General features: G+C 41.4%; 1 protein-coding gene across 9 annotated transcripts in view; it reads right to left on the minus strand.

The window, feature by feature from the left end:
• The window catches only part of SCN8A (sodium voltage-gated channel alpha subunit 8), a 179,612-nt gene that overhangs the window by 78,050 nt on the left and 73,870 nt on the right, over window positions 1–27,692 (minus strand). For 6 of the 9 annotated variants that reach the window (XM_058742723.1, XM_058742726.1, XM_058742721.1 and 3 more), the window contains exons 3-9: window positions 19,448–19,567; window positions 17,177–17,265; window positions 16,392–16,520; window positions 14,478–14,569; window positions 3,749–3,970; window positions 2,343–2,406; window positions 303–444 (exon numbers count right to left, since the gene is read on the minus strand). In XM_058742723.1, coding sequence (XP_058598706.1) covers window positions 303–444; window positions 2,343–2,406; window positions 3,749–3,970; window positions 14,478–14,569; window positions 16,392–16,520; window positions 17,177–17,265; window positions 19,448–19,567 — 858 coding nt within the window. Of the gene's footprint in view, window positions 1–302; window positions 445–2,342; window positions 2,407–3,748; window positions 3,971–14,477; window positions 14,570–14,726; window positions 14,819–16,391; window positions 16,521–17,176; window positions 17,266–19,447; window positions 19,568–27,692 lie in introns of all 9 variants that reach the window. The other 3 variants (XM_058742728.1, XM_058742725.1, XM_058742722.1) reach the window with 1 other exon arrangement.

A 27,692-nucleotide genomic window follows, 5' to 3' on the forward strand; every position in this document is an offset into this window, starting at 1 on the left:
AGATGGTCTGGTGAAACAACAGGAAGTAAACCGAGATAGCAGATTCCCAGGCCAGGCAAAAGGCTGTCAAGGCTGTGAGCCTCTACAAGCTTTACATGACTGGGCACTAAAGAGACAGGGGCAAGAGCTGGGAGAATTCACTTAATTTTGTAAGTCAGCTGACTCCGAGAAATAATATCCTAAGATCCTGTACAATGCCTTCCCTGAAGGTCTCTTGCACAGAATGTCCCCAACCCCATACCTTCATACAAATTCTGTCACCAAAGAGAAAAAGCACTCAAAAGACAGGTAGCACTACTTACCAGCTGATACAAATTTTCCCAGTAGTCCTGGGTCATAAGGCGAAATAATGCCAAGAAGGCCCAGCTGAACGTGTCAAAGCTTGTGTAACCGTAGTTGGGGTTCCTTCCTGCTTTCATACACTGGTACCCCTCTGGGCATTGTCTGAGAAAAGAAAAGGAATTTCAGGGCTTTTCAACATCATTCTACCCAGTCATCAACTATAAGTCATCTCTAGGACTATGGAGATAACAAATAACCATCTAGAAAGTCAGGCCAAAATATAGGTGTTAAAAAAAGAAAAGGTCGACATTTCAAAAAACGATGTCTTGGGGACAGCCTAGGATCAGAATCGCCAGGCTTGCCTCTTGAAAATGCTGATTCCTGTGTCCTACCCAGACCTAGGTATAAAAGCTCTGGATATGGGAGCCACGAATCTGCATTAAAAAAAAATGTTTGTTTATTTTTGAGACAGTGCAAGTCGAGAAGGGGCAGAGAGAGGGGGACACAGGATCCGAGGATCTGAAGTGGGCTTTGCACTGGGCCACACAGAGCCCGATGCGGGGCTCAAACTCACAAACCATGAGATCATGACCTGAGCCAAAGTCGACGCTCAACTGACTGAGCCACCCAGGCACCCTCCCGGATCTGCATTTTAAAGAGGCATGCCAGGTAATTCGTATGCACACCAAAATTTGAGAACCACTGTCCCAGATTCATACCAATGTGCAATTCAAGCAAATTCCTCTTGGCTATGATCCCAAATGACAAATGGCTAGCTAGAAGTTCCTCTTCATCACCTCTGTTCTCTTAATACTCACCAAGACAACCTATGTCACACTGGGAATCTCGGTGACCTCGTTTTTACCAGTTCTCCTGCTTTTAGACTCACCTGATATGTATTTCAATGGAACTTCTGGTATTGACTTAGATACAGAAATTAAATGGACATCTAGTCGTTACGGTCATCTTAAAACACCAATTCCTAGAGGGCCAATACACCCTGGATAATGATGTGACACCCTCACATTTATGTGACTTTCTGTTTCCAAAGCACTTTCATGTATGTCATCTAATTGCATCATTGCAATAGCCCTTGAAGGAAGCGAGCACAGGACTTATTGATTCCGTGTTATGAGTGAAGAAATTGAGGCTCACCTAAGTGAAACGGCTTGCCAAAAGTCTTAGAGCTGAAAGTAGCAGAATCAAGATTTGCATTATGTTGGTGGCAACTTGTGTTCACAGTAGCATTACTCACAATAACTAAAATATGGGAGCAACCTGAGTGTCCGCCGACGGACGAATGGATAAACGAAATGTGGTTTTTAAAGACAATGGAATATCACTCAACATGAAAAAGGAAAGAATTTCTGACACATGCAATAACATGGGTAAACCTTGAGGACATCCTGCCAAGCGAAAAAAGCCAGTCACAAAAAGACAACTGCTGCATGATTCCTCTGACATGAGAGACTCAGAGTGGTCGAAATAATAGAGAGAGAAAGTGGAATGGGAGGGGAAGGGGAAATGGGGAGTTAGTAGTTAACGGGTACTTAATGCCACTGAACTGTACGCATAAAAATGGTTATGAGGGTAAATTTTATGTTCTGTGTACTTTCCCACCATTTTTTTAAAATGGCAAAAAAAAAGACTATGTTGCTACTCTTTTCCCTCCCCACGCTGTCAGGCCTAGCATGTTTTAGGTCATCCTTGGTACTAATCTGTCACCAAGACAGTGTCCCTTCTATAGATGTTCTTAATTGTGGTATAAGACAATGAGGGGAAATCTACAAGAGACAGGCAACATATCTGGTGTTGCAGACTCTATCCTTCCCAGCCTTTTACATTTCTTATTTTGGCTTGAGACTATAGGCACATTCACCTCCTAGTGAAATGCCAATTTTGGATGGACAAATACGAAACAGAAAGAAAATCTGAGTCAACCAATACGTCAGACCTAGTTAGGATCTACTATATGAGCACAAAGAAAAGTGAAAATATTGCCCATTTTCATCTGACACATTATTTCAAGGGACAAGAACAAAATGAGGTGAGCTACTTACCCAGCATCAGAACTGTTCCCACAGAGTAAAGGTTCCAGCATGCCAGGAACCGTGTAAAAATTTGCTAGAAAAGTTTGAAGAGGCAGGAAATGAATAAGGCAGATACAAGTGAATGAGAGAATAAAGTTTCACTGTTCCTAATTAGCCCCAGCAGAAACAGTTATTGATTTTAGCTCATATAAATCTTTTCTGACAGAGGAAAACCTGATAAAAATTCTTTCCCATTAATCATTTTCATATATATACTTAAAAATGAAAAATGCTACTGGGAGTCCTAACACAATGTTCTTTTCACAGACACTTGGCTTCCCCTCATATCTCCAATCCTCACGCTAGTTTCTGGGACTTGAAATTAAGGGGTCTAGAAGTGAGTCTTCTGAGTTCTTTATTCCTTTGTACAACTTTGGCCTTCCATCCTTCTTCTGTACCCAAGACAAATGAAAATCCTCACTGATCACATTACCATGTCCTATATTAAATTAGCAGGCATGTTTCCCTTTCCTGTATGTGTTCCTGAAATTCCCTTTGCAACATTTTCTTACAGCTACTTAACTGCCTTTATTTCTCAGGAGTGACTAATAGTGGTATTGTTAACTTTTCCCCATTTTATTTTACTAAAGAAATTTTTTCATGTTTATTTATTTTTGAGAGAGAGAGAGAGAGAGAGAGAGAGAGAGAGAGAGAAAGGGAGAGAATGAGTGAGCAGGGGAGGGGCAGAGAGAGAGGGAGACAAAGGATCTGAAGGAGGCTCTGTACTGACAGCAGAGAGCCCAATGTGAGGCTCAAACTCATGAACCACAAGATCACGATCTGAGCCAAAGTGAGACACTCAACCGACTGAGCCACCCAGGTGCCCCACTCCTGCCCCACCCCACATTTTATAGAAATACGATCACACCAAATGTTCCTTAGTGTAAGACCCAAGGGCTTTGGTTCCTGAAATGAAATTATTAAAACTCCTTAACGATAATAGGCTCAAATGGTTACTTATAGATTACCTGACTCCCCACACCAGACCAACTATGACAGTCTTAGTAATATTAAGAGAGCTTACTATGCATATTCTGAACTAAATGTTTAAATATCTGACGTTTTACTGAACTAGAGCAAATGGTATTTTTATCAAACTCATGAGCCTGATTTTCAAAGCAAAAGTTTAGGGGTGCCTGCAAAAAAGCTATAGTTTCATTTTCAGTTTTAAAAGGAGAGGAAAAAAACAAAACAAAACCAGAGTGCGTTTCTGAACACAGTCCTACCCCGAGGAAAGGGAGTAACTTCCTCAGGTTGCTTCAGTAGCACTGGATTCCTTTCCAGCCCAACTACTTTTAAAGCCCAGTGATGGCTTTGAACCACATAAACTACAGAAAGACTGGTCTTTCACTTCTTGCAGGAAAAGGGCCACCTACTTTTATTATTGATATACTCTTCCCAATCAAAGCCTCTGGTGCCATTTTCCAGATAGCTCTCATTGAAGTTTATGGGCCACACAACACACTTGTTTCGCAGATTTCCCATGAAAAGCTGCAGTCCAATCAAGGCAAAAACACTCAGGCAGAACACTGTCAGAATCATCACGTCTGACAGCTTCTTCACTGACTGGATTAGGGCACCCACAATGGTCTTCAGGCCTGTGGAGACAGAAGCCTCAGAATCAGAGTCACCCCATACCCCTCCCCACCTCCCCCAGCCTCCCTCTTGGCTACTGGCTTCTACTCCTCCCCACAGCACCACCCTTGAACCATGGCCACTTTATCTCTTATGCCATGGGAATAACAATGGGTCAACAATCAGTCATTCCAGAAGTATCAATTCTTGAGTCAATTAATTTCTAAAAAGAAAAAGAAAGTTCCTTCTCCAACATGTGACTCTTTTCTTCCTATACTTTCCTGGGTCTGACTGCTGCTTACCTCCTCGAATGAATCCGGCTCTTACTTGCCTCATAGTCTTCCTACAGGCTGTTCCCTATGCCTGGAATGCTTCCTTCCATTCCCCTGTCCTACCCGCCTAACTCCTATTCATCCTTTCCATTCCCCTGTCCTACCCGCCTAACTCCTATTCATCCTTTGGGCTCAGCTTAAATATCAATTCCCCCAGAAAGCCTTCCCGGACTTTACAATTCTTCTCCCTCCTCCATTATTATTAACAATTTAATAATACCTCATACTTTGCTCTGTAGCATTTATCACGGTTATAATTAATTATTTATGTCTGTCTCATTCACAGCTGTATCTAGACTGCCTAGCTCATGGCAGGTACTGAGTAAATATTTGCTGAATAAACAAATGGGAAAAACAGGGATTGAGGAGGGTTCCTGGTTGGACAGAGAACTACTGGAAAGTTTAAAAGCCAAGTAGTAAGAAAGTATGATAAATATTTTCCCAAGAGCTCTGGTAAGGCCAATATATTGAAAAGGTTATTATCAACCCAGTATTTATGGTTCGTCTTTCCATTTACGAATATACCTTCTCTGTATCACACATATGCCCTGTTCTCTACAACTGACCTTTTTTTCTATCCTAGATTGACAACAAAATAAAAAACATATAACCCACTTGAATTTGAGGTTTAACTGCAAGCCACTGGTTCAAATTTAAACCTGCAGGTAGCTTTCTTAACTGCACATGGAGTTATTAATGATAGGAGACACAGGAGAACATGGTTGTGGGTTCATGATGCTTGGGTCAAAACGGATTCTGTGTGAGGCTCTCCCGGGCACGTCTAGGCATCGGGCCATCCATAGGACATAGCCAAAAATATACTGAGCACTCCAGGGATGCCAGTGTACCAGGACAGATGGGAGGCAAACCCAGTGCCTTGACACATAGGCCTCGAGAGGGATCATACTCCTGATCCACTTCCGAAGGCAGGAATACCAGACTGAAATTCAAGAGAAATCCTAATCTTGGCTGTGGAGTGGGAAGCGAGGTATATAATTACTACTCTTGACTAAGTTATACCACTATTTGTGTGACCTGGGTAATATACCTAACCTTTTGGAATCAGGTTTTTCGTCTTTAAAATGGGAATAATTATAGCTGAACCTCTAGGGCTGTTGTGAGGATTGAGCATAATTCATTTAAGTACTTAACATAGCACCTGGCACACGGCAAAGACTCAAATGTTAACTATTTTTGTCTGAACCTCAGTTTACTCATCTATAAAAAGGTATTACCAAAACGCTTCACTGGGCTGTTGTGAGGTTTAAATAGGAAAATGAATGTAAAATACCAAGTACAGGGCCTGGCACTTGACACTGGCAAGCTATCGCTGTTACACACGCGGTGCCCTCCTCAAAGAGATATGATTGGGATAATGACACTACGTGGCTGACCTCGTACGGTGATTGAATGGGGGGGGGGGATGAACATGATTGGGTTTTTCTGCTGTATTTTGCAAGTAACCACCTGGAATTTTTAAAGTTGGATTTGATAGAATTTTCTATACAAGTCCAGTAATAGTTATGCATGCTGTGCAAAGCACAGGACCTGGCATGAAGCATACACTTCATATATATATAAAATATATAATATATACACATATTTTTTAAGTTCACTTATTTTTGAGAGAGAGAGAGAGAGAGAGCGCAAGTGGAGGAGGGGCAGAGAGAGAGGGAGACCGAGGATCCAAAGTGCGCTCTGCACTGACATCAGAGAGCCTGACGCAAGGCTCGAACTCATGAACCATGAGATCATAACCTGAGCCGAAGTTGGACACTTAACTGACTGAGCCATCCAGGCACCCCTCAGTTAATATATTTTCATTGAAAGAGCAAATGAATAAGTTTTCTTTCCTCTCACACAGATAACCTGAAAGGATTCTAAGAGATATTAAAGAAAAAAGAGCTACAAATTAAGATTGCAGAGATACAAAAGTGTGCAAAGGCCTGTGCTTTCTTACAGAACAGACCTTCCATGAAGACTGTGGCCACCGAAAGGATTAGGAAAAGCTTGTCTGCATTCAAGGCACAGGACACAGGACATTTCTAACCTGATTGTTTTCTCCTCATAAGGCTGTGCAAAAAGAGCACCAGATAGGGAATCAGAAAGCAGGAATTCTGGTCCTGGCTCAGCCACTAGTTATAACCCACTGTACATCAGAGCAAATTCAAGGTTCCACCTCAGTCTCATTTTTCCATACACAGTATGTGGCAGTGGGCAGTGGAGGAAAAACTGAAGAATCTTCTTGAAAAGTCTTTCAGAATAGGGGAGAGATATTTATTCTTTCAGACTAAGTAGCTGAAATTTCAACCTTTTATTTGAAGGCCTTAAGAAACTGTATCATAGCCACACAGGCAAGTAAGAAGATACTAGTGGTATAAAATAGAAGGCAACCATCAAGATGTAAAAGTTGCTGCAGTATTATGGGTCTTATTTTCATAAGTTGCTGAGGAATAGAAAAGTCCTTCACTGCATTTGGCTCGGTTGAGGTGGGTCTATACTGGGTCAATAATTCAATTCTAGCTTCCTAAAATTATAAAGCTCTGTTTTCAAAGTCAAAGCATGATTTAAAAAAAAAAAAAAAAACAACAGTTGAATAAGTCCCTGAAGAATGGTTGTAGTTTCTCTTCCTGGACTTCTTTAAGAAGAGCTTAAGATCATTCAGAATATCTCCCCTGAATGGTTCAGACAAACACTTATGTGAACATGGGATGATTGTTCAAAGTCATTTCTATTTCCATTTTAAATGAATTGAGAAAAGAGCTGTAAGCTGTCATTCATATTAGTGACATAAGTAAATACTACAAAAATAGTCAAACCAATGCATTTGTGATGTAAATACATACATAAAATTAAATAAAATTTAAAAACCCATAAAATTTTAGCATGAATCTAATTTGATTTTCCTGGGCTGGGAACTCTCGATGAATGAGTGAATGAATGAATGAGTGAATGAATGAATAAAATAAAATAAAATAAAAATTCAAAAACCATACAATTTAGCATGAGTCTAATCTGATCTTCCTGGGCTGGGACTCTCTGGACAGTTCCAGGCCTGTATAATAGGAAATTCCAGGCCACGAGGCTCAAACAATCCCCTGTTTCTAAACCTGGGCTCTCAGCAACCTTGTATGTAGGAAGTGACCTTCTGTTAATAGTTTATAGACGTCAGGGTGGACATCTGATCTAAATCCCAATCGTTTCCTCCAGGATTGATTGATTTCTCTATTTATTCATTCATTTATTTTTAATTTCAATCAGTTTTAAGTTTATTTTTGAGGGGGTGGGGAAGGGCAGAGAGAGAGAGAGAGAGAGAGAGAGAGAGAGAGAGAGACAGAGTATCCCAAGCAGGCTCAGAGCTGACAGCAGAGAGCCTGATCCGGGGCTCGAACTCACGAACTGTGAGATTATGACTTGAGCCAAAGTTGGATGCTTAACCGACTGAGCCACCCAGGCACCGCTCCTCCTGGAATTTAGAATGGGACAAGAGACAGTCCAGTAGCCTTTTCGAGTAGAAGGAATGATAACATAAATGTGGGAACTAAGTGGTAGCCTTATTCTGTCATTATGTTAGGATATGCCCGAGAAGTAAAGGCAGTTAGTAAGCTAAGAGATAGAAAAAGGAAATGGGCACATGGAGAGAAAAAGACATTAAGACAAAGTACTTCCTGGTATCTGGAACTTTCTGACTGCATTCTGATTTCACGGGCTTCCAGAAGCCCAAAAGCATTCCAACCCTTAGGTTCCCTGAAGTCCTCATATATCCTTTCACTTGCAACCAAAGTTGTCAACTAATACACCAACCGTACGTGGAACTCATCACTTTCCTCGGAATAGACCTACATGCTCTCACTCAGCTGGTTTCAAATCTTTTCTCCATAAACCAGATGTCATTGCTGAAGAAGTCTGTAAACATGAGTCAAGAAAGCAAAAAAAAAAAAAAAAAATTCAAGTGTTTTGTTTTGAAGTCTGAGGTTTAGATCAACTCCTTGGTAAGAGTTCTTTCAGCTTTCAAGAAGTTTCGAGTAGAAACTCAAGTTGGAAATGGCATTCAGGTATACAGGGGATCAGAGAAACAAATCTTAATTAAGCAACGATAATCACTAAATAACACTACCGATGGCCATCTAAAAAGTTTACTCTCCAAGATTCTCATCCAGGTCCCACAGGAAGAAAGGTGATTTAGTGTGATGTTAGCATCCCGAGGCAGACACACAATTACACAGCAATATTAAATGTAAATGGTCACTGGATCATCTGGCCTCAGCCAAGACTCTTCTTCCTTCCATTAGGGTTGATGACTGTGAATGACCATATTTGCAGAAATCAGTGCCAAGTTAGGGAGAGGATGCTGCCAATGTATTTCTTTTTCTTTTTCCAATTTTATTGAGAAATAATTGACATATATCACTGTAGAAATTTAAGGCGTACATCATGATGTGAAATGATTACCATAGTAGGCTCAGCTCACATCCATCTTCTCATATAGGTACAAGAAAAAGGGGGGGCGGGAGAAAAAAAGGAAAAAAATTTTTCCTTGTGGTGAGAACTCTTAGCAGTTACTCTGTTAACAACTTTCCTATATATCACACAGCAGTGTTAGCTATACTCATCATGTTACACATTCCATCCCTAGTACTTACCTTTCTCTTATAACTGGAAGTCTGTACCTTTTGGCCACCTTCCTCCAATTCCTCCTCCTCCCACACTCTGCCTCTGGTACCCACAAATCTGATCTCTTTTTCTATGAGTTTGTTTTTAGATTCCACACATAAGTGAGATCATACATTTCTCTGTCCAACTTATCTTACTGAGCATAATACTTCAAGGTCCATCCATGTTGTCACAAATGGTACGGTTTCCTCATTTTTTATACCTGAATAATATTCCATTGTGTGTGTGTGTATGTATATATGTATGCGTGTGTGTGTGTGTGTGTGTGAGTGTGTGTGTGTGTGTGTGTGTATCTCACAACATTATCTATTGATCCATCCATGGACACTTTGGCTGTTTCCATGTCTTGGCTATTGTAAATAATGCTGCTATGAGCATGGGGTGCAGATATCTTTTTTGAGTTAGTGTTTTCGTTTCTTTTGGATGTATTCCCAGAAATGGAAATGCTGGATCATATGGTAGTTCTATTTTTAAGTTTTGAGGATACTTCATACCGTTTCCCATAGTGGCTGCACCACTTTACTAATCCCAACAATGTGCAAGGGTTCCCTTTTTTCCATATCCATGCCCAGTGTTTGCTAACTCTTGTCTCTTTGACGATGGCCATTCTAATCTGTGTGAGGTGATATCTCATTATGGTTCTAACTTGCATTTCCCTAATGATTAGTGATATTGAGCGTCTTTTCATGTACCTGATAGTCTTTCGCAGAATGCATTTCTTGAACTCAAGCTCTACAGTCTTGCCAGCAGTGACTGATATGCTCTAGTAAATGCAGTCAGGCAAAAGTGCGTCCTGCTATCACCAATGCAGGTCACTGAAGTAAGAAGCTGCTGGTGGAATTTCTAACCTGATGCACGTAAGAATGGAAAATGCCACTGTGCTGGCTGTGAGGAGAAGTTGCTTTGCTGCTTCTACTGGCTCACAACACCACATACCAGAACAAGCAAGATACCGACTGAAAACTGATTATCCAAAACAGAGCAGAATGCTCCTTCAAACAACTCCTACACAACAGAGTGCACAACAGAAGCCACATGGGGGCAAATTGGACAGCGAGAACTCTTGGAAAAGGCTAACATTAACTAGCACTGGGATGTGTTTGAGCAGAAGCAGTTAATACATTTACTGTAAATCAGGAAAAGACAGCTGGACCCAATGTACAGAAATGTCAGCTATCAGAGAGGAATTTGGGCCATTTAAAGAATTTTGAGGAGAAGATGAAGCCTCTATGTCCAAAGGCACCGCTGAACCTCCTGTCACCTTTCATGACATCCAGCCATCTCCTGAACAGGTGAACAAAGCCTGCTTATGTGCTAAGTCCAGAGAAATCAGCCATGCATGCTGGGATCAAAATCTTCCACCATGGTGATGCCAGATTGTAAATAAAGTAAATTTCTATTTCCTGGTTTGTGGCTCAGGTTGAAAAATCTATCTGGTTTGAAGCAACGCGAGCTAATTCTACAAAATTCACACCGGCACGGGTCTCTAGAGCGGTAACGAGGAGTTCTCACTCCACGGGGAAGTAAGTTTCCCCAATTCCTGAAGTCTGGCTTGGTCCAGACAAGTCCTAGGGTAAATCTGTGCCAGGTCAGTTTTCTTGCCACAGGTCCAAGCCTTACAATGATATTATTGAAGGTTCTGTAGATCAGGAATAAATTGGGAGAGATTTAGAGGCAGTAGATTTATTTACTCAACACCAGATTTATATCACAAGGTCTCAACAAAACTTAAACTAGCTCCCAAAGGTGGATCGGTGGGATCGTATGAGACTTCAGTGTTGCCCCACTTAGGGCCACTATGTTAAACTTTGGCTATTTTTTCTGAGAAGCAATGTGGGAAAAGGAGAAACATAAAAGCAACTGGATTAATAACTCGAATACTGTAAAGGAAACAATGAGGCTAAATATAGTCTGAAAACACTTTCCCCCTTCACTGTGCAGCAGAAATTGCCATATTCATAATGCATACATTTAAAGAAAATGGTTTCTTTGTGAATACTGGGGTGGGAGGAAAAAGGGCCCATCATTTTTCCTACTTCTTCTCTGATACCACAGGTAAGGAGAGAAAGTAACAGAAATGAAAGCACAGAAATGAAAAATCAAAGAGAAAAGTAATCAAGAAATTACAACTCTAAAGAAAGCAAAATGATATTAAACCAGTGTGGGCAAATAGAGACGTAGTGCTTTTCAGGAGTCACTGAAATGATGCTAGAAATGAGAAGCAACTGGTAAATAAGGCCATCCCAACCCATTCTATTTACACCACTAAATGCTACTCTGTAGGAAAAACCTCAGACGCCTGCTTTGAGATGTCCACCCTGTCTTTGGGCAGGTCAGTCCTGTGGCACACTGTCAAAGAATGGAGAAGATGAAACTTCTGACAAAGTCACTCAGAAGCTCATTTTTCCGCCTGGGCCCCAAATGAATATAGAGCAAAGACAAAGTTTTAAGACATAAATTTCGACATAGTATACTTCAATGTCAAGTTGAATGTGGCAAATTCCAGACCAAAGGAAATGTAGAAAGGAAGGGTGTCTTCCTGTAACTGACCATTTCCAGCATGCAGTTTGCAAGCCCTGTTCTTGAAGCCAAGCTCTCTGAAGCAAAAGGTAAACCATGTGTGATGCCTGTCTAGATCTTGAGTCAGCAAATAAAAAGGGTGAGAATGTGGGTTTCGTGTTTTCTAAGCCACGAAAAGGCTCTAAATCAAAGCACCTCTTATCCAAAAGGCTGGAGCTAACTGAGGCAGTGCACTGTCCCATCTCCTGGGAGTCCTGGCTGCTCTGACGCAGTCAGAATACCCACCAAAGGTGCTAAGGGGGAAGGCAGTGGCAGCCCAGGTGAGTGGGTGAGTTCTCCAGGAAGACTCTCATGAAGGGAGCCAGGGGCTTTGGGGGATCTTGCAGACCCCACGTCAGTTCTGTGGTTGCTCTTGCTGCTGTTTCTGGCAGCTTCAGCAAAAGCCTACAGTCAAACTGGGAACAGGAAAAGGCAAAAATATCAGCAGTCCCACTGAAGTGATCCCGGAGAAGACTTGGTGTGCAGGACAATGGCTTTCACAAAGAGGGAACTGAGGCCTGGCTCTACAATAGAGTAAAAAATGACTGAGATTTCCAGTCAAGAAATGGTGTCAGGTCTACTAACTCATACAATGGTATTCCCACCTTGAAAGGAGACCTGGGTAACAGGCAGGTAGGAACAGGACAATAGCCCTCCATAAGTAGTATAGGGAACGAAAGGATTGGGGATAAAAAGTCACACTTTAATTCAAGGATCAGTTATACCACTCACTGACAGAGACCTATTACTGGCTTTATTATCCCTTAAAGTTCTTCTCCATCCCAGTTAACTTCACAAAGCCAGCTCGAGTGGGGGTGCTTCTAGAAACAGGAATTGGGAATCTATTTCAAATCATCAAGCTGAGGTCTAAACGCTGACACAAGCCCTTTCTTTGAGTTTAGGTTTCTTCTTTAAATAATAATTGTTACACAAAATCATTTATGGAGCCCTACCAGTACTTATAAACACTATAGAAATGTGCTTATAAATATATTTTATAGATAGACTGACTAATAGCGAGGATAAATAATGTGAGACCAGTCAAGAGTTATCTTGCAGAAATGCTGTGGTCAGAAGCTACCCATACAGCAGAGACAGAAGCTAAGAGCTAGACCAGAGATAGCATCTGCTGCCCTAGTTAGTGAACAGAATGCAGCTTTCCAATTTAATTCTGGAAGAGAAGTTTTGAGATCACAAGAACATAAAGAGACAGATGCCTTGCAGAGTACGTTGGGGGAAGTGAGCAGAAAACATGGGATCATATTTAAAAGAGGCCAGAGACGAAAGAGAGCAAAGGAAAAATGAAAGTAAAGATGTGGTGCTCCAGATGCCTTAAAAAATAAGACAAGGCCTGCCTAAGGGTTAAACCACCATCAATGAGCTTCATGAGGCTGCCCACAGAATGAACTGCGCTTTCTGTCGCAGGCTAGGAACCGAACCTTGATTAAGTCGGGGTTGTAGTTTTTTGCCACGAAGAATATACTCTAATGGACACCCAGCCTCTAGTTGATAAGGAGAAAGCTCCCATTGCTAAATACAAAGGTATTCATTTTTAGTAGGGCCCGAATTTACTGGCCCACTTCATGGCCCAAGTTTGTAAATGGGGAAACTGAGGTTTACCTTCCTTGAGGTTCTCAGAAAGCCACATTCCAAGTCAGCCTTCTCCAGGATTCTACCTTTGTGCTTCCCTCTCTCTGTGTCTGATATTTAGATAAAGTTGAAAAGGGGAAAAGAGGAATATTTCTGAGTCAGCCACAAGAAGAGCCACGGGACACCAGGAACGGGGCGCCTCTGTTTTTCACGTCCCTGTTCCTACAAAGCTGCACTAAAAAGCTTGGTCTCTTGGGAATCTTCCCTGAAAACCCCTGGACACAACCAAAGTCCAACCAGCAACCATACAGTCTTGATTTCTGCCGTGTTACTGCCAGTATATCTCAGGCTTGCAAGACTAACTAAAATATCTTTCCTTCCAGTCAAAACCAGTCTTTAGAAAAAACAGTTAAGTGCTACTCGGTAGTAAGGATTTAAATTAAATTAAGGACCTTAGCTTGGGGTCCACAGATGGGTTTCAGAGGGGCCTGCAAACTTTCCCCTGATTCTCAAAAGGATCCAAACCCTTCCAAAGGTTAAGAACCACTGGGCCAGCGCAAACAGCACCAAAAAGAAAAAGGCAAAAATTATAAAAAGACTGTCGATTAACTACCTCTCAACCACCCACTGATTCCTTTTTTTTCTTCTCAAGTTTCTGTCCTTTTTGTTTGCCCATACATTCAGATGTATGTATCTTATCTTACCTTGGATTGTTTTTAACAGCATCTGCACAAGCATTCATGGGGATCTGTGCTTGAAAATGGTCTCTGAATATATATATATATTCACTGGTTCTTACTCCAGTGAAACAGACAGCGACAGAATGTGATAGACTGTGATTATTAAAGTTCAGTTCCCTAACTCCAAGGCTCTTTAATTTGGCTATAATACTGGACTAGTCAACGGGTAAGTCTCTTCTGGGGTTAAATAATTCCATTAACACAGTAACAGTAAAAGTATAGTTCATTGAAGAACATCCCATCAGCAAACCATGCGACAGGAAGCCTAGAAATCACAAGCAATGGGATGACAGTGAATGTTAAATTACTGTAATTCCATGAGGCCAGGAAGCACATGATTTATGTTCAAAGAGACAGCTAGCTCTGTGACAATTTTTTCACATATTGTAAGATCCAAATGATGTCGAAGCACGTGCTTTTTCAAAGCATGGAATGGGGGTTGCATGCCTGGCAAAGCGTCATCACTGAAACTGCCTTACGACCAAAGGGCCATCCCAGAGAATGTCTCCCAGGAGAAACATGCGGAGTGCAAGGCCATACCAATTGTGCTGACGCCAGCTTTAGAATGTGGTGGACAAATGAATGGAGGGGAAAGAGGAGATGAGGCAGTCAGTCTTGTGTGTAAATTTTCTCACCTGGAATTACAGAGATAGTTTTCAAAGCTCGCAGAACCCTGAATGTTCTCAGCGCTGAGACATTGCCCAGGTCCACAAACTCTGTCACATATCTGTAGTAAGGGAGGTCACACACAGACACAAATGACAAACACAGACACGAACACAAAACACCAAAGGAAAAAAACAAAACCACAACAAAACAAAAAGTACAATACGTCACGTCAGGGCCCTAACCCCACACCTAACACCAACCCCGGGCCATCTTACCTGGGATTACCGAAATAGTTTTCAAAGCCCTCAGTACCCTGAAAGTGCGTAGAGCTGAAACATTGCCTAGGTTTACAAACTCTGTTATATACCTGCAGAATCAAACCAAAGTTAACTTGTAATGGTACCACTGGGCGAGGGTTTGACAATGGGGGGGAAGAAAGGGTCTTACACACAAGCTATGATTTCATTTTTTGTTGTTGTTGAAAAAGAAAATTTCAAAATATAAACACTTAAAGAACACATTTTTTTTTCCAATTGGCAAGGAGAATTCAAAAGAATATTTGAAAGAACCGATACAACCGGGAGGTTCCGGGGGGCTTACTCTCTTAATCAGCATCGGGCTGTGTAGACCCCAATCAGAATGACTACTCTCAGTCCACTCATTATGTTTAGCAAAAAGGAAGGCCAGGAGGTATCAAAGGCTTATGTCCCCAAGCTTTGCGAACAATTTCTTAGAAAGAGGAGACAAATTTCTGCAGCAGAATCCCCATAAAAACAAATTTACATTCAAATAATTCCCTCGATGACAACGGCAAAAGTGCCTGTCTGTATATATGACTTATCCAAGAGTTGTACGCATTATCTTTGCAGTCATGCCTACAGATGAAGTTATAGCCTGTGACATACAAAAGCAGGGCTCAGGATCATGGGATCAAAGCAAAGAGTGTGTTAAGTGCCCGTTTTGTCACCAGCTCTGTGCCTAGCAAAAGACACTTAAATTTTAAATGAACACCAAGGTGTACTCATAATGTTGGAAAGCTAGAAGTTGCCTTAAAATAACAGAAAGTCAAAGTTCCAGTTTCAAATATTCAATGCATACCATTCATTCATTCATTCATTCACATTTTCCAGGTGAAATACATCTTTCTGATGCTCAGGCCGTATATATACAAACACACTCAACCTTTCACACATTTGCATACACACACACAGCCTATACAACACCCTTATTATACCCTACTCTACCAGAGAGTGCTTTCCAAACCTGAAGATAAAAATAATAAAGTCTGTTATAACTCTTCTATCATCAGCTAAGTTTCCCAAAGAGATACGTGTTCACTGTTAAAACAACAATGAACAAGTTACCAAGAGCAGCTAGCACACTAATGGGGAATTATACTATTATCTTGCAATAGTTTGAAGTTCTGGTCAGTACTTCCTTAGGAAGTGACCAGTTTGGATACCTTGGCTCTTGTTTTAACTCTAAAATGTGCTCTGAAGTCTCCAACATCTGGGTCAGCCTCACGAAATTACATGCGATATAACATACCCAGGACATGGATTTTCAGCTTAATTAAGGTTTACACCAAAAACATTTCAAGTCTTCACTAAAGTCCCATAGTGATCAGCGTGCAAACCTTGGTCAGTGTTATAAGGGGGAAGAAAATACGGGAGCATGTCAATGGAAAAATCACTTCCTACTTCCTTTCCTAGCTGTAAAGCCTTGGCTTACCTTCTTCCATATAGACATGCTGTCACTGCCTAGACTGCCCAGCCCTCACAAGAATCTCAGGCATAAGCCTGTGTGGCCTTGCACGGTTACCCATTAACTCTGCTTGTAGCTGGCCACAAACGTGCCCTTAACCAACACAACCACGCATACAACCACATAGACATAATCACACCCTGAATGTCAGTCAATAAAGTAAGCAGACAACTTACGCCATCATGATGACGCTGAAATCTAACCAGTTCCACGGATCCCGTAAAAAGGTAAAGCCATCTATGCAGAAACCTCTTGCAATGATTTTCACTAGTGATTCAAATGTATAAATCCCTGTGAATGTGTACCTGTCAAAGAAACGGATAGCTCGAGGTAAGTTCTGAACAGACAGAAACTTTGAATGAATCTTTTAAGGTAACTACAGTGCCTGAAATGCAGCTTCGACTGACAGAGACAAAACATAACGGGCACAGCCAGTGCAGCAGAAAGAATGGCAGGAAGGGGAAGGGGTGCTTTGAAGGAAACTTACCGAAACACAAAACCAAGAATTTTGGAATGTTGTGGGTACCATCTAGTAGGTGATAATTTTGAACCAGGTGAGGAGGCCCCAGAGCTATTTTTAACTTTAGACAAGTCAAAAAAAAAAAAAGGAGACCTCATGTTGGAGAAGAAGGCAGTGCCACGAGGGACTAACTGAGGGCACAAGATGGCACTGGGGGAGCAGGTCAAAGGCTCTGGCCAGCACAGCAGGGGGTGGAGGTGAAGGGCAGTAACTTCCAGAGCACACTTTCTCTTCTTTCTCTTTCTAGAGTTTGCCTCTAAGGGTAGTTCCTAAATTCCACATGAAGCCTCCCCCCTCTCTGTGAAGTAAAGAGTGGGGGGAGAAGAAAAAAACAGCAACAACAATTTTTTTCCCTTGACGTTTAAACTGTGCAAAGCAAGATTCGGTGAGTAGAAATCCTTGAAACAAGCAGGCAGACAAATTAATAAATGAGTTACTTACTCCACATTCTTCGACCATTCAGGAGGGTTACTAAAAGTCATGAATACACAGTTGGTCAAAATAGTGCACATAATGATCATGCTAAATACTGTAGAAAAGAGTCAAGGGAGAATGTACAAAATCTGGCCTGTTTTCTTCCTCAGAAAGCAAACACGTTTCACACTGGGTATCATGAGAATTAAATCGGTAACCTGAAAGGAGAATGCCACCATACGTATCTACACCTGACCAGAGAACTGTGGGTGGACACAGCAGGAAGGCCACTTTCAAAAAGCCTGTCACTGCTCTACCCCTTTTGGATAAAACATTCCCCCCTCTTGCCACTTTAGCCTCAGCTATGGAATAAGCCTCCAAATACCTTTATACACAGTAACCTGAAAGCTACCAGTCTACTGGATGCCAAAGTCATCAGGTGACAAGGTAAATTGAATTGAACCTGTATTATTCAGTACTCATTTATTAATTTACCTTATGTAACTACTTACTTGAAAAATCTACATGCAATTAATGGTTTACTTTTAATTTTAATTGAAGTATAGTCGATATATACAATGTTACGTTAGCTCGGGTTTAGAACGAAACAGTTCACTTTTCTCCCTAGTTCTCCAAAGGGCTGAGTTGTCCTTGGAGGGCAATGCTACAGCCACTATGTGTGGCATTTGCACACTTTGGGAAACCAGTTATGGCCTGTTGGGGAAGGATTTCAAGGACATCTGTACCGCTGCACCCCTAAAAATTAGATAATGGGGTAAATTCATCTGATCATTTTGATTTTTTTTTTCAACGTTTTTTATTTTATTTTTGGGACAGAGAGAGACAGAGCATGAACGGGGGAGGGGCAGAGAGAGAGGGAGACACAGAATCGGAAACAGGCTCCAGGCTCCGAGCCATCAGCCCAGAGCCCGACGCGGGGCTTGAACCCACGGACCGCGAGATCGTGACCTGGCTGAAGTCGGACGCTCAACCGACTGCGCCACCCAGGCGCCCCCATCTGATCATTTTGAAAGCGCCCAGCAATGCTTATGGATAACAAACCACTTTGATGTCTTTTCAGTCCACCCAAGATTTTTCTCGGCCCTTTCTGTTCTTGTCTACTGAGAAAAAAATAAACTCCTTTAGGTCAGCATGGGAGTTATTCAAACTCAAACTGTCACTTTACCCAGCAGAGAAGTCATATCTCATTTATCGCTAACTCACTCTCTCTTGCTAATGGCATTCACCATCTTCGTTCTACTAATGGAGTTTCAAAAACCAAAACTACTTCTTACCGCTGGGTTCTTCTTCCGGGAATCATAACAGAAGACATTGTCTTCTGAACCAGCAAAAAGGGAAGAAGTCCATTGTGAATTATTTATTCCTTATAAACCTTTAGATTTCAGAACTATGTTACTTGTAAACCACTGATCTCAGAATCAAGCTACTAAATGCTTAGAGTTAATAAAATGTGGCAAAAGCTTATTAGCAAACCAATTTGCCCAAGTTGCAACTGCTACTTCCTCATCTTCCCTGGACTTCCTCATCTTCCCTGGACTTCCTCATCTTCCCTGGACTTCCTCATCTTCCCTTACTATCCTTGGGAGCACAGGACTGAGCACTGACAGATTCAACACCAACCATAAAATTTTAAAGTTATGCAAAGTAGCTAAACCCATCACATAATTTTTTATCTGTCATATGCTCTCCTATATTAATAAGATTTAAAAAAAGGCAGGCCACATGAGTAAATTGGCATTTTCTATTTAAGGGCAGTAAAAATACCAGAAAGATGCATATCAGTCTTACAATCTAGACCCAAACCTATGTACCGAGGAGGCCATTTAATCTGAGACTATCTCAGACACTTTCCATACCCACTGCTCAAGAAATCAGAAATATACAAGGCAGATCTCTAAAGCATTCATTCAACTATTTGCGCTCAATGAAGCAGCCTTCCAAAAAATTCTAATATCGGACTTACGTTAAAGAACTGAATCATATGTTCAGGATAAAATTACTGAAGACTGAGCGCTTTAAAAAGTTACAGGTTATCATCTTAATTTGTCTCTCTTCACGATACCAACGAAATTCCAGACTCCCATGATATCATCCTAGGAAAAAAGAATTTGCTGAAGCTCAGCTCAGGATCTGGAAGAAGTTCACTCACACTTCTGACTGGTGGGATAGTCAAGTACACTATTGATAAAATACTTAATATACAATTCGATTGTCAAAGTTCAGAAACGTGTAGCAGCGAGCATGCAACTTCTGCACTCCACATTTGTGAAAAGGATATGAATGTATCAAAATTTTAATAGCTATTCTTCTTATCAGGTTAAAAGGACTTAAAATGTACAAGGCAGGCGTGGCACTGAATCTGAAGAGAGTTTTCCCTCTGTTTAATACTACAAAGGTCTGTGGAGAAAGAAAAAGAGAAATTATTAAAGCATGGGAATTAATCACCACATAAAACAACATTTTTTCTAGGCAAGAAATAAATAAACTCAAATATACTTATACTTTTGACTTCCCAATTTGGTTTCTAAGGCAAGAAACCTTAAAGCTCCACGTCTCTCTTACCTTCACCTCCCTCCCCTGCCCTGCCCCAGATTATATACATAATACACAGCGGGCACTGTCTTAGCAGTTTCATACATTTCTGTAAACTTCTTTCCTTCTTTCAGAAATAAGCCATTTGAACTGTACCGGGGCTGTATCTCGGCCAGCTCTGGACAAGGTGCTGAAGTTCATTAATATAGGATTTATTTACTCAACGAATGTTTCCTAAGTCCCTACTACGTTCCAGGCAACGATCTAGGGGCTTGGGAAACAGCAGGGAACAAGGCTACCATGGTGTGGGGAGCTTATATTCCAATGGGGAAGACAGACTACAAATAAACACAATGAACAAGTAAATTATATACAAGTGCAACTGCTATGGAAGAAGGAGGAAGATGAAGGAAGGGGAGTGCTGGGGTCAGGAGACGAGGGAACACAGAGGTGACAGTTTTAAAGGACATGGTCAGGGTACGCCTACTGAGAAAAAAGATGTAAGCAAAGAACTGAAGTGAGAAGAGTTCTTCATTCCACCAATATATACCTACCAAGTCTGCTCTATCTGCCTTTTTTGTTTTTATTTTTTAACGTTTATTCATTTTTTGGGAGACAGAGACAGCATGAGCAGGGGAGGGGCAGAGAGAAAGGGAGACACAGAATCTGAAGCAGCCTCCAGGTTCTGAGCTGTCAGCACAGAGCCCGACGTGGGGCTCGGACTCACGAACTGTGAGATTACCACTTGAGCCAAACTAGGACGTTAACTGACTGAGCCACCCGGGTGCCCCAATTCCATCTGCCTTTGAGGAGCCTCTATTATCACCCTTATCAAATTCATTCAACCATATTTTCCACCACGAATCTTCCTGTCTGGCCAAATGAGTACACGTTACAATAACTCGCAATGTTGGCCTCTGTTCACGTTGCTTGTCCGACCCAGAATGCTTTTCTCGTCTCACGAATTCAATTCAATCAAAATACTTTTGAGCATCTATTTTGTGTGAAACTGTATAAAATTGTACTTTTAGAGAAGACATACATGTGAGCTAGTAATTATGATGCAGGGTAAACACAAAGTTCAATAACAAACATACGTGTAATGTATGAGAGGCAGCAGGAGGGAGAGTTTTCTCTCCCTTCGGGTAGGGAATGAAAGGGAGGAGAGTGAGCTGGAAGGTGTTCACAAAGGAAGGTAACTAGTATTTGGAAAGTTTTTGTTTTTGTTTTTTAAAGTTCATTTACTTAATTTGAGACAGAGAGTGCAAGCGGGGGAGGGGCAGAGAAAAAGGGAGAGGCAGAATCCCAAGCAGGCTCCATGCTCAGCACTGAGCCCGATGTGGGGCTCGATCTCCCGAACTGGAATGACCTGAACTGACAGCAAGAGTCAGAAGCTTTACTGACTGAGCCACCCAGGAGCTCCTGGAAGGGGTTTTAAAGGATAACAGGGGAAGGGCTGGCAGATAAAGGGCGAAAGGTTGGCAGGGAAAGGGAACAGCATAGTATGTATGGAGGCATAGTAGCACACAACCGCGGGCTGTTTTGGAGGGACTGACAAGTAATTCGGGGTTGCTGGAGGATAAACAGAGAAGGGGTGCAGCAGATTGTGAAGCTGGAGGTACAGGGGCCCCACCAGACTGAGTTCCTAAGGAGACAAGGCCGGGGGCAAGTACACAGCACCAACACCTCACTAGCGGATGAAAGGGCAGATGGTCAAATGTTGGCCATGTTAAGTAGGCTTTTTAAAAAACATAGAGCAGTCCATGCTTGTAATTACATACAAGGCACAAGACTTAAGTTCTAACTCATTACCCAAAGATAAGCTTTGCTACTTATATATCTTTTTTTGTATGTCTTTTCAGAACTTTTCTGTGTAAATACAAGCACACAGATACAGCCTTAAAAAGACTCTCTCTCTCTCGGATGGGATTGTACTATAAATACTCTTCTGCACCTTGCATTAAAAAAATGATCCCCCACAAAGAAAAGCCCAGGACCAGATGGCTTCACTGATGAATTCCACCAAATGTTTAAAGAACTAATACCAATCCTTCGCAAACTCTTCCAAAAAAACAGAAGATGACACACTTCCCAACTCATTCTGTAAGGCCAGTATTGCCTTGATACAAAATTAGACAAAGATACCATAAGAAAAAAAAAATAAAACTCAAGACTAATATCCCTTGTGAATATAGATACAAAAGCCTCAACAAAATACCAGCAAACTGAATCCTGCCGCATATAAACAGGATTACAGGAGGTGCCTGGATGGCTCAGTCGGTTCAGTATCTGACTCAATCTCAGCTCAGGTCATGATCTCATGGTTTGTGAGACTGAGCCCCGTGTCGGACTCTGAGCTGACAGTGCAGAGCCTGCTTGGGATTCTCTCTCTGCCCCTCCCTGACTTGTGCTCATACATTCTCTCTCAAAATAAATAAATAAACATTAAAAAAAGGATTATACACCATGATCAAGTGGGATTTATCCCAGAAATACAAAGACGGTTTAACGTGTGAAAAATCAATGTAATGCAACACGTTAATAAAATAAAGGACAATAACCACATGATCATCTCAACAGATGCACAAAAAGCATTCGACAAAATCCAACACTCTTTCATTTTTTTTAATGTTTATTTTTGAGAGAGAGAAAGAAAGAAAGACAGAGTGCAATAAGGGGAGGAGCTAAGAGAGAGGGAGACACAGAATCCGAAGCAGGCTCCAGGCTCTGAGCTGTCAGCACAGAGCTTGACGCAGGGCTTGGACCCACGAACCATGAGACCACGACTGGAGTTGAAGTCAGATGTTTAACTGATTGAGTCACCCAGGTGCCCCCCCAATGCTCTTTCATAATAAAAACACCCAATAAACTAGAAATAGAAGGGAACTTCCTTAACCTGATAAAGAGCATCTATGAAAAAACCACAGCTAACATCACATTTAATGACAAGACTGAAAGCTTCCTCCCAAAGAGCAGGAACAGGACAAGGATGTCCCTCTCACCACTTCTATTCCATATTGTACTGGATGTTCTAGGCAAGGCAAGTAAGCAAGTAAAACAATTTCTGTTTTCAGATGAAATGGTCTTGTATACAGTTAACTCTAAGGAATACACAGACACAAAACTAAAAACAAGAACAAAACACAAAACTATTAGAGCTCATAAACAAGTTCAGCACGGATTCAAGATACAAGATAAATACATAAAAGTAAGTTGTATTTCTATACACTAGCAATAGACAGTCCAGAAATTAAGAAAACAACTCCATTTACAAGAGCATCCAAAAGAACAAAATACCTAGGAATAAGTTTAATAAAAGAAGTATAAGATTTGTACACTGGAAACTACAAAACATCATTCAAAGAAATTTTTTAAAAAGACCTAAACCAGTGGAAAGACACCTTGTGTTCAGGAATTAGAAGACATAATGTTGTTAAGATGGCAATCCTCCCCAAACTAATCTACAAATTCAATGCAACGCCAATCAAAATTTCAACTGCTTTTTTGGGCCGAAATTAACAAGTTGAAAATTCATATTCAATTCATATAGAAATGCAAGGGAACCAAAATAGCCAAAACAATTTCGAAAAATAAGAACAAAGTTGAGGACTCACACTTCCCTGTTTCAAAGCTCACTACAAAGCTATAGTAATCAAGACCGTGGTATTAGCAGGGTGCCTGGGTGGCTCAGTCAGTTAAGTGTCTGACCTCGGCTCAGGTCACGATCTCACCGTCCGTGAGTTCAAGCCCTGTGTCGAGCTCTGTGCTGACAGCTCAGAGCCTGAAGCTTGCTTCAGAGATTATGTGTCTCTCTCTCACCTGCTTGCATTCTATCTCTCTCTTTCTCTCTTTCAAAAATAATAAACATTAAAAAAAAAAAAAGACTGTGGTGCTAGCATAAGGATAGACATATCTATCAATAGAACAGAACTGAGAATTCAGAAATGAGCCCATACATCTACGTTAATTGATTTTTTTTAAGGGTGCCAAGGTAATTCAAAGGGAAAGAGTAGCCTTCAATAATTAGCGCTCAGACAATTGGGTAACCACATGCAAAAGAATTGAATCCGGACCTGTACTTCACATCTTATACAAACATTAACTCAAAATGGAATGAAAACCTGAATGTAAAAGCTAAAATGATAAAACTCTTAGAAGAAAACAAAAGTGTAAATCTTCACATCTTTGGATTAGGCAATGGTGTCATATTTGTGACACCTAAGGCACAAGCAACCAAATTGAAAAGAGATAAATTGGACTTCATTAAAATTCAAAATTTTGTGCAAAATGACACTATCAAGAAAGTTAAAAAAACCCCACATAATGGGAGAAAATATTTGCAAATTGTGAATCTAATAAGGATCTAGCAGCCAAAATAGAAAAGGACTCTTAGAGCTCAGCAGCAGTAAAAAGACAATCTAGTTTTAAAAAAGATTAGAAAAAGCAGACAAATGGCCAATAGGCACACGTAAAGATGTTCAACATCAAAAGTTTTTAAGGAAATGAAAATAAAACCACATGAGACAGCACTTCACATCTACCAGGATGAATATAATGAACAACAACAACAACAACATAGAAAAGAAAAAGTGCTGGCAAGGATATAGAGAAATTAGAATCCTCACACATTATTGGCGGGACTGTAAAATGGTACAGCCATCTTGGAAAACAGTTTGCCAGTTCTTTAAAAGTTAAACACAAAGTTACCGTATGACCCAGCAATTCCTCTCCTAGGTGTATGACCAGAAGAACTGGAAACAGGTATTCACACAAAAACTCATACTCGAATGTTCATTAATACATTATTCAAAATACTACTAAGCAGAAAGGACCCTGATGTCCATCAATGATGAATGCATAAACAAGATGTGGTCTATCATTATATAATGGGATGTCAGTCAGTCTTTAAAAGGAATAAGAGTGGCACCTGGGTGGCTTGGTCGGTTAAGCGGCCGACTTCGGCTCAGGTCACGATCTCGCGGTCTGTGGGTTCGAGCCCCGCGTCGGACTCTGTGCTGACAGCTCAGAGCCTGGAGCCTGTTTCGGATTCTGTGTCTCCCTCTCTCTCTGACCCTCCCCCATTCATGCTCTGTCTCTGTCTCAAAAATAAATAAATGTTTAAAAAAAAAAATAAAAGGAATAAGATTCATATACATGTTACAACACAGAGAAACCCTGAAGACATCATGCTAAGTGAAATAAGACAGACACAAAAGGACAGATATAGGATTCCTTCTTCTACGAGGAACCTGGAATAGGCAAATTCACAGAGAAAGAAAGTAGAATGGAGTTTACCAGGGGCTGGAGGAGGGGAAATGGAGAGTGACCATTTAATGGATGCAAGTTTCTCTCTGGGATATTGAAAAAGTTCTGGACATGGATGGTGGTGATGATTGTACAACATGGTGGATATATTTAATATCACTGAACTGGGTACTTAAAAATGGTTAAGGGGCGCCTGGGTGGCTCAATTGGTTAAGCATCTGACTTGTGGTTTCGGCTTAGGTAATAATCTGACTCTTGGTTTCATGAGTTCAAGCCCCGCGTCAGGCTCTGTGTTGGCAGCATGGAGCCTGCTTGGGATTCTCTCCCATTTCCTCTCTCTCTCTGCCTTTCCCCAACTTGCGCTATCTCTCACTCAAAATAAATAAACTTTATTATTACTTTTTTAACGTTTATTTTTGAGAGAGAGACACACACACACACAGAGTGTGAGTGGGGAAGGGCACAGAGAGAGAGACGGAGACACAAAATCTGAAGTGGGCTCCAGGCTTTTAGCTGTCAGCACAGAGCCCGATGTGGGGCTCGAACTCACGAATGGTGAGATCATGACCTGAGCTGAAGTCGGACGCTTAACTAACTGAGCCAGCCAGGTGCCCCAATAAAGAAACTTTTAAAAATTTTAATAAAAAATAGTTAAAATGATAAATTTTATGTTACATCTATTTTACCACAATAAAAATACATACATTATTACCTGAAGAGTGTCTAGTAAGGTGTTATTGACAAACTTTTAATAATTAGCTTCATTCCAAGCCAAATAGTAGAATTAAGCATAATAATAGCTACAAGTGGTTCCTAACCCATTCTGAACTTCAGAGTGATTTGAGGAGCTTTTTGGAAACTAAACACATCTGGCCCTAGAAAAAGGGAAAGAAAGAAAGAAATTAAGGATTATCCATGCCACAACATGGGTAAACCTTGAAAATCCTGAAAAGAATTCAGACACAAAAGGTCACATATTGTAGGATTCTACTTATATGAAAGGCCCAGTATAGGCAGATCTATGACAAAAAGTTGGTCAGTGGCTGCCTAGGGCTAGATGGAGAGGGGAATGGGGGAGTCACTGCTAATGGATCTCACTGGGGTGACAAGAATGTTCTGGAATTAGATAGTGGTGACAACTGTACAACCTGTGAACAAGAAACCAATGAAAAGCACACTTGAAAATGGCGAACTGTCTAGCTTGTGAATGATATCTCAGTAAAAAACACACCACAGCAACAAAACAAAACAGTGAGCCATTTTAAGAAGTGTAAGACCTATAAAAAGGTCTAAAGAATGATACCACTAACATCTATCTATGTACCCATCAGGAGCTGAAGAGCTAAGGCCTTACCGATACTGCTCCTCCCGTCACACGCTCCAAATATACCCTCTTCCCAGAAAGGAGGCGTGATTTTGAATTTCACCCTGAGGTCCCACTTTTTAATGAAATATCCCCAATGACTCTGAGCTCTCCCTTTTCTGAACTTTTTTTTTTTTAAGAGTATTTATTTTGAGAGAGAGCGAAAGAGCACCCAAGTGGGGGAAGGGCAGAGAGAGAGGAGGAGAGAAGTCCAAGCAGGCTTTGCACTGTCAGCGTGGAGCCTGATGTGGGGCTCGAACTCATGAACCATGAGATCATGACCTGAGCTAAATTCGAACTGACTTAACTGACTGGGCCACCTTTTTTTTTTTAACCCTTCTTTCCCGGCGCCTCCCCCCAACAGTTACCCCTGAAACTAGAGGGCAGGAATCAATCTCATACTTCCTCCCACGGTTCCAGGAGAAGGCTCAACCCATGCCACTCACTCCCAATAAACAGCTGCTCACAGATTATTATTTTTTAAAAGATCCTTTCCTCGGGGCGCTTGGGTGGCTCAGTCGGTTAAGTGTCCGACTTCGGCCCAGGTCATGATCTTGTGGTGCACGAGTTCGAGCCCCGTGTCGGGCTCTGTGCTGACAGCTCGGAGCCTGGAGCCTGCTTCCAAATTCTGTGTCTCCCTCTCTCTGACCCTCCCCCCATTCATGCTCTGTCTCTCTCTGTCTCAAAAATAAATAAATGTTTAAAAAAAAAATTTAAAAAAATAAAAATAAATAAATAAAAGATCCTTTCCTCTCATCTTCTGTTCTTTCCTTTGGTAATCTGGCAGTCACGCCTTTCTCTCCCAAGTAGAAAAGCAGTGCTGGTATTGAGCCACATACACTCTGGAAATGCTCAATTCACTATCCCTAGAGACTGCAGTGCGAAATCGTTCTTCCTGTTACTAGAGGGTATTGGCTCTGGCAGGGCATGCTGCAGGGAAGCCGAATCCTAAAAGCAAGAGGGAGCGGTAGACCCAGGGTTAGGCTGAAAACAGGTCAGAGGCCGGGTCTTCCATATTTTGGCTACCCAAAGAAACAAAGACCCCGGGGCCTTTCCCGAAACCCCCTCTCTGAAGTACTTGTAGGCCTCTGTTTCCATAGCAACTCCCTCTATGAAAATGCCAAGCCTTTTAAATAACCTCCCCATTCAACCTCATAATATTCCTGTGAAGTATGGCTGAGGAGGGATTGTTATCCTCTATGCATTTTACAAAAGCTCAGGAGAGGGACACCACCTATCGAAGGTCACGCAGCCCAGAGCAGCATGTTATGCCAAGTTGAGAGCCTCTTTACAGCTTCTACTGTGCCAGGTTGAGAGGCAGTTTAGCGGCAACCTGGCAGAGAATGAAACTGGTGTGGGGGA

This window comes from Neofelis nebulosa, chromosome 8, assembly GCF_028018385.1.
Source record: "Neofelis nebulosa isolate mNeoNeb1 chromosome 8, mNeoNeb1.pri, whole genome shotgun sequence".
In the NCBI taxonomy this organism is placed as follows: domain Eukaryota; kingdom Metazoa; phylum Chordata; class Mammalia; order Carnivora; family Felidae; genus Neofelis; species Neofelis nebulosa.